Source organism: Mchenga conophoros, linkage group LG15, assembly GCF_057382185.1.
Source record: "Mchenga conophoros isolate Kocher_MC1m ecotype Shallow Benthic linkage group LG15, M_conophoros_male_GT1.1, whole genome shotgun sequence".
NCBI classification, from domain to species: domain Eukaryota; kingdom Metazoa; phylum Chordata; class Actinopteri; order Cichliformes; family Cichlidae; genus Mchenga; species Mchenga conophoros.
In genome coordinates, this window is record NC_140540.1 from 15,046,368 (window position 1) to 15,053,715 (window position 7,348).

At 38.3% G+C, this 7,348-nt stretch overlaps 1 protein-coding gene across 2 annotated transcripts; it reads right to left on the reverse strand.

Annotated features, from left to right (window-relative positions):
• Positions 1–634: 634 nt before the first annotated feature.
• taf1a (TATA box binding protein (TBP)-associated factor, RNA polymerase I, A) lies at positions 635–7,037 on the reverse strand. 2 transcript variants are annotated; one of them, XM_085246757.1, is made up of 11 exons: positions 6,844–7,037; positions 5,236–5,409; positions 4,766–4,929; positions 4,552–4,665; positions 4,260–4,458; positions 3,910–4,031; positions 2,841–2,999; positions 2,474–2,540; positions 2,110–2,233; positions 1,862–2,016; positions 635–1,326 (listed from the first exon to the last, which is right to left on the reverse strand). In XM_085246757.1, exons 2-11 carry the CDS (start codon positions 5,360–5,362, stop codon positions 1,244–1,246), a joined length of 1,314 nt encoding a protein of 437 aa, XP_085102883.1. In that variant the 5' UTR covers positions 5,363–5,409; positions 6,844–7,037; the 3' UTR covers positions 635–1,243. The 2 variants fall into 2 exon arrangements, with proteins under 2 accessions (XP_085102883.1, XP_085102882.1); XM_085246756.1 differs by having other exon boundaries at positions 6,840–7,037.
• Positions 7,038–7,348: the final 311 nt, after the last annotated feature.

A 7,348-nucleotide genomic window follows, 5' to 3' on the forward strand; every position in this document is an offset into this window, starting at 1 on the left:
AGCTGCTAAGATTTAAGGAGAAATTAAAGTCAGAAGACACCAGGTGCATGAGAACAGATGAGAAAAATGATTTGTTGGTGAACAATTCGATCCCTGGACAAAAAAAAACGAAAACTGCCCTTTTAACCTTCAACCAAAGTCCCTACAGAGCGTCTCCAAGGCAGAAAAATGACTGCTTCAGCTGTGAACATCTGCGTAGATTAAAAAAAATTTGAAAAACACTGGGGGGGGGGGGGGGGGGGGGGGGGGAAAGCTTTAAAGAGGTCACAAACAGGACAGAGACCAAAGAAGTGAACGTTTACTGACTTGATTCTCCTTGCTACTGCCCGAGTTTTGAATTTTCGAACAACATGTCTTACGTATTCCCAGATCCGTTCTGCAGCTGCTCCTGTGGTTAGGCAAGTGCTTTGGGCTCTGGTTTATGTAATGACTGCAAAGCAACACACATATACAGTACGGCTGACTGAGCTGCTGCATGGCCAACGCTGTGGCAAGCCGAAACAGAATCATTACAAACACTTTCACTTATTAAATTGGCATGCTGCTGAATGCAAGAGTTTATTTCATGGTTCAGTGCAAAGGAGTCAAGAGCAACGCCAGGATTTGAAGGCCAGAAACATGCCCTGATACTAGATTCATAGGAACAGAAGTATTTATCTTTATAGACAGAGAATAGAAAAAATGAAGCACTAGGAGTTTAAGTGGAGCCTTTTGATATGAAAAGGTTGACGTGGATGAATTCGTTGTATGGGTGTAAATATAAACACAAGTCAATTATAAGCAAACTCAACACACTTTTGCATTAAACGACTAAAAAAACGGAAGAGTGTAGCAGCAACCACCTGCCAGCGAGTCTGTCTTCCTTAAACGTCCTCACAACACGCTGCTCAAAGGTTTGTGATGATGGGTCTTCTGACACGTCAACAAAGCTGTCAGAGAGAAACTCCTCTGAGCTCTGTGCATAATACATACACTACTAACGCTTATGAATTTAACACTCAAAGGTTTGCTGAGGTCAGAATAAAACAATGTTCATAGAAACCATAAATCGGACATGAACACTAACAGTCAGAGGTACACTTTTCAAAATTAGGTGATCATACCCTCCAGATACCCAGTGCAAAAATGCAGAACAAGAGCTCCACACAGTGGAGAAAGTAAATCTAGGCACAATTTGCTCACGATTTTGGGAACGTCACAGTCTGCTGGAGGACCTTTAGTTAACATTTAACAAAATGGAGCTTTAATATCTTCTTCCTTTTCTTTTCTTTGTCTCAGCTTTGCCCTTCACCTGTGAGCCATTCACGCTGTACTTCAGTGGTCGGTCTGTGAAAAGAAAATACACAAAATACAAGAAGACAGAGAGTAAATGTACAGCTTTTACTGTGAGCTTTTAGCAGCAATGGGAGACATTTGCAGTAAAACATGACAAAGTTGCTGCTGTTTTACATAATATAAAACATTTTATTGAGCAGAATGTGGGGGGGATAGCAGAGTGATAGTACACTGACTTTGTCCTATTGCAACATTTATAGCAGATTATAGTGACAGTGTCGGCATGCTTGATAATCTCATTTTGCACCAAAACATTTTGTCGTTTTTTGTTGCTATTATACTCAACATTTGCCAGTAATTATTCACACAACTACCTGGCAATCCAAAACTGTAAACTATTTAAGCCACTATCGCAGTAACTAACAAAAGCAGAAAATATTAACATTTTAGAAAACTGAGCAAGATTGCTTTTTTCATTTTTCCTTTAAAAACTGTGATTAAATTAGAAAAATGACTAATTAGTCATGAGATCTATGTCAAGACATCATTTTCAGAATTAATTCCACTAAAATGAACACAAACCAACCTGGGAAAAGGATTTTTGTCAGCGAAGCTTTCACTTCAAAAAGCTCGGGGTTCTCCTTTGAGTCTTTCGTGGCATGGAAGCTCGTCAAGTGCAGCGCAAGCCACCAGTCTTTTCTTTCAGCCATCTTTTCACAGACAATGTTCTCCCAGTCTACTCTGTTAACATTACACAACAGTAAGAAACAATAATAAAGTATGATCTGTTTCAAGCTGAATTAAAAATATAACTTAAAAAAAAAATGCACATACTGATTTTGAAGCTTTTGGATCACTGCCTTTAAACGGATCCACACTTCCAGGTTGCTCCCCCAGCAATTGAAGTCCAGCATTTCCAGGACAACTCCCAAAGCTTTCTGGGTGTCACTTTGTTTCTCTTAAAGAGCAAAAATCATATATTTTTTTATTACAAGAGAGAAAGAATGATTTAGAGACACGGCTCTAACCTTGGAGAAAATCAAACAAAGGAATTAACATTACCTATTTAGTACTGTCAAAACAGAACAGCTAGCTGTAAATAACTTTTCTATACATTTACTATCATCGATTTTGCAGCAAGACTGAACTTTATTTGGCCAACGATAGACATTTAAATCCATATTTAATTCCCTTTTACCCGACTGAAGCAGGAGAGAGCTATACTCCAGCATCAACTCATGGCTGGGGACCAATGCATGGAGGACCTACAGCAAAACAAAAGGACATTTTAAGCTTTTGAAACTGAACTGGATACAGTGTGTCTTTTCATTTTTGTCCACATAGCTTTAAATCTAGTAACAGCCAATTTAAAACCTTATTCAGTGTGAAGTTTAACAGGGATCACTCCAGTTTTCCCTCAATACACAAATACACAAACTATAAAATATTAATCATTAATACCATTTGAACACCTAGATTCCAATTTAAATTCCATTTTTTGAGACATCTTTAAAGCACTGATTGAAATAGTAATTAGTTACAGTGAGTTTCATATGCAGCTTTACCTTCAACACTTTCATCAGTCTCTTCTCCGAAGCACCTTGTCGCTTTAAATACTGGTAGAGGTAGACATGCGCATTGGGATTGGGTGGGAAATTGCTGTCATACGCATAGTCATTCAGGACTTGCAGAGCCTCCTTATGATGCTCATAAAACTCGAGCATCTGCCAAAAAAATAAAACAACGGTCATGTAATCAATGCTAATATTTTCCTTACACTAAACAACAACAAACCTATAAACAGGGCAACATGTGACAAACAGAAAGAGGCTAAAGTACCAACTCCACTCACAGGTGTATTTCAAACACTTTATCTTGTATCCACTTCAGAATACCAACATTTTTCCTCTCAGGTTTGGAGACCTATTGATTGTCTATCCAACCATGTGGTTACGTCAGTGAACAAATCTCGCCCTGGTTTCACTGAGTGCGCTGCTGCTAGCTCCTCCGTAATCTTAAACTCTTTTTTATCCCATGTAAAGAGAACTAACTGGGCTATGTCACTGATATCAAAGCTCTGGTCCAGAGCCAAGGAGAAAAAGTCAAAACTGTCTGCTTTGTTTTTCAACTGTAGCTCCAGATTTCCCCACAATGTCCTTGATCCATCTTGTTATGGATGTTATGTTAGCATGTCAGAGTCCACCTAACGTCCACCAGAGAATGCCTTACAGCTTATTTTGTAGGAAAATGCAAAGCTGGTCAAACATGGATGCTGGTAGCATCCATAAGCTCTCGTATTTCACAGTGTGATTAGTAAGTAAGTATGTCTGTGGAGGTTCTAAGTCATCCAGGTCATCGTAGTCTAAGGAGCAGGGAAAGAAAAGCATCTGGACTTCTTTAAGTTGCTTGAAGATGTTTCACCTCTCATCCGAAAAGCTTCTTCAGTAAGAAAGTAAAAGGTTATTTATATAGCACTTTTCACAGACAGATGTCACAAAGTGCTTCACAAGAGAGGGAACAAAAACACAGTCATAAATACATCATGATAGGCTTCAGCGCCCCTGTGATCCTGAATTGGATAAGCAGAAAAAAAATGGACGGATGAAGGAAACGAAGGAAGGAATGAGTGTTTACCTCAACATATCTCAGTATGAAACAATCCCAGACGCCTGGATTTTTCAAAATCTCCTCAAGATTCACTGACGCTTGCCTGAAGTAGTTTTGCATGGTTTGATTGGAATCAGATTCATAATAATCTGAAAAAGAGAGCACCAAACATCAAAGATGTGAGCCCAGACAGACAGGTTTTCACACACAAACACATTTTTCCCCAACATAATGAATTTAAACTGCTCTGTCAAACACGCAGTTCCCATGTCTGACCTGTAGGTGGCAGTGTGACTTCACACGAGCCTCCTACACGCATCTTACTGAGAAACCTAAATAATGCATGTTCTGGGCTGTTATGCTGCACGTTGCCTTACCGCTGCTGGAGCGTGTGGACTTTTTGTCACACCAGATGATATAATCCAGCAGGCCCCTGTACGCCTGGATCAGTTTAATATTCTGAATCTGAGCTGCTGTCTCTTTCCCGTGCCTCCAACTCTCAGCGCTAGCAAGATGCCGCTTTGCATCTTCAATCTGCTGGTGGAGCAGGAGGTGGAAGGAATGTTCCAGAGAAATCTAGAAACACAAAATGACAACACCTCATAAGAAAAAAAAAAATGCAGATTCACATGAAAACTACACTGCGGCCACTTTTATTAGTTGAAGTACCATTAGGTAATGTCTAAATCCCGAATGCTTCATTCGCTCATAGATGGTGTTGTAATCTTCCATTGTTGAGTTGGGATGATGGTGAAAGATCTCAGTGGCAGTTCTCCAAATAAACTGAAATTTCAAAGAGAGCATTAAGGTCAAGGATGAAAATGAATGCAGTGTTTAAAGCTGAGTGTTTAAACAAGTCTTTATTAATTCTAATAAAATCTACCTCCTTAGATGGCTGCGCTGTGAAAAGATTTCTGTCTTCTAAAATTTGGGGGTAGTACACCATATATTCTGCTGCCTCCTCCCATCTGTGGTGCAGCATGGCTTCTCTGATGCGCTCCCGACACATGCTGGTGGTCCGGCGAAACCCATTCTGTTGAGTCTGATCTGAAGATGAAAGGTATGAGTTCCAAACCTCAGACAACATTGGATTTGTGAGGCTGATAGAAACATTTTTGATACCTTTTAAATTTGTTTTAATAAAGAAATAAAATATTTGTATTTCACATTAAAGTGAAGAAATTATTTCTTAATTACCGCTGACTAAACTTTTCTATAATGTAAAATCCAGGACTATGTAGAAGCCGGCAAACAGTGTACCATACATTGATCAGTGAGCAATAAGTCTTGCATCTAATATGTCCTCTGCTGTCTAACAGAAAAATTTATTTATGGAAATTCTGTACAACCCACCTCCATAAATGGGTTTAACCAGAGGGAACTTTGATTTCTTCTCTCCTTTTGAAGAGTTGTCCTCTGAGGAGTCAGAGTCATTCTCTAAGTCAATGTGAGGCTCCAGCTCTCTTTCTAAGTCATCCATAATCAGCACAGCAGTTAGACTCAGTCAGGATACTTTAACCGGCTCATCTGCAAGAAGAAAATTAGTAACAAATACATAAATGTATTTTTCTTCCTTTTTAAAAGGTACGTATTATTATATAAGACAAAGCAATCAAAAACAGGCACCATTAGTGTCACTGTTTCATGAAAACTTATTTAAAGATATGCATGACAACAAATTCCAATTACACCACAGTGCTACTGCACTAAAAATTGTCTATCAAAATGGTAAATGAACTGGTTCTTACATAGCACTACTACTCTATCTGAGCACTCAAAATGCTTTACACAACTTGCCTCATTCACCCATTCACACAAACACTTTTTCTATGGTCTTTCCCTGTAAGTGCTTTCTATCTAAACTTCACAAGCATTCATACGCTGATGGATGCACCGGAGAGCAACTTGGGGTTAGTATTTTGCCTGCACAACGCTACACCAAACCATATCATGCAAAAATCTTAGATACTTTGGATTCTCATCCACATACAGAAAGGTATCTGATGGCTCCCAAATTTATTGTGCAACATGATAATTACTCCAAACATGCAGTGCTTAATTAATTATGTTGTAAAAAAAAAAAAAAGAGAGAAAAAAAATGTTAGAAATTATCAAAAACTTGTTTAAACTAAAAAGTACATTTGTTATTTATTAGTCAAATAACAAGCTGAATTCACTTTGTATACCCAAAGTTGAGCTGAGCTATTTTCTTCTGGTTAGGAAGTAAACAGAAGTAGTAATAACTGTAATTTGACATCTTAATCAGAAAATAAATATCATTTAGGGTGGCTGTGGCATAAACCCTAATAAATTTGTTAAGCACTGTATATTGCCAGAGTCCTTTTTGAAAGAAAGAAAAAAAAGCAGTCAATCTCGGCTTGCATACAGACACAAGATCAAATCAGGCAGCTTGAATCCACTATAGAAATGTTTGGAACAACCTACCCAGTAGCTTAAAAACGTTGGGTATGAGAAAATAGAAGCATTACTGCTGTTTTAAAGACAAAAACACTCACTTTAGGACTTTACTTGTGTCTGGGTATTAACTTCCTGAGAAGGTAACGGACAAAATAAAAGTATTCAATACTTAGTAGAGGCTGAAATATTTGCACAGTACTGCATTTAAACAGGTGTGCTTGCCAATAGTTCAGTGATGTGTATTAGAGCAAGACCGCTTAAAAAGCTTTCATAATATAATTGGTCACTTTATACTAGAGTTGGCAATGTGCAATTGATAAAACTTTGGACATCTACACATGGGATATACCAGTGTTATTACAGTCTTGTTAGTGCAGAGCTATTCTTTGCAGCTGTATTTGATGCTAACTCACTAGCTTTCTTCACAACGGCTTATTTAGAGGCCAGCGAAAAACTACAACTTTAAGTTTTAAGATATCAAGAAATGAACATTTTTCCACAAAAGCAACAAAGAAACGGTCTGTTTTCTTCTGACTTACCCACCAGTTTTAAGTTTGCTCAGACTTTTCTGGAGAAAATTGTTTATCCTCCGTACCGATGTTAACAGCTACCTGCATCAGAGAGCTAACGTCCTATCCAACGAGCATTGCTGTTGTTAATCTTGAAAATTAATATAATGCAACGGATTGCTATGCTGTGGTTACTGTGACTTCCACACATTGTTTTTGACCGCCATGCTTTAGTACCTAAGGAAGTACAGTAGGAAGCTACGCTGCCATTGGCTGCTGTACCCGGAAAGGGCGGGGCAAATACTTTTCTCCTTCCTCCTCTGAATTGAAGCGAAGAAACCTTACAAAAATGACTCCTGTTTACAGATATTTCCGCTTTTGTGTTTCTATAAAATGCTGCGTTCAAGAAAAAAATAGGAAAAACAAGGATAAGAAACCCTAGACACAAATCAGCATTGTTTACCCTCTCCACTTTACTTTCTCTACGCTTTTATTTATATTAAACATTGGCAGTGTATAAAATACATTATTTTGTCACT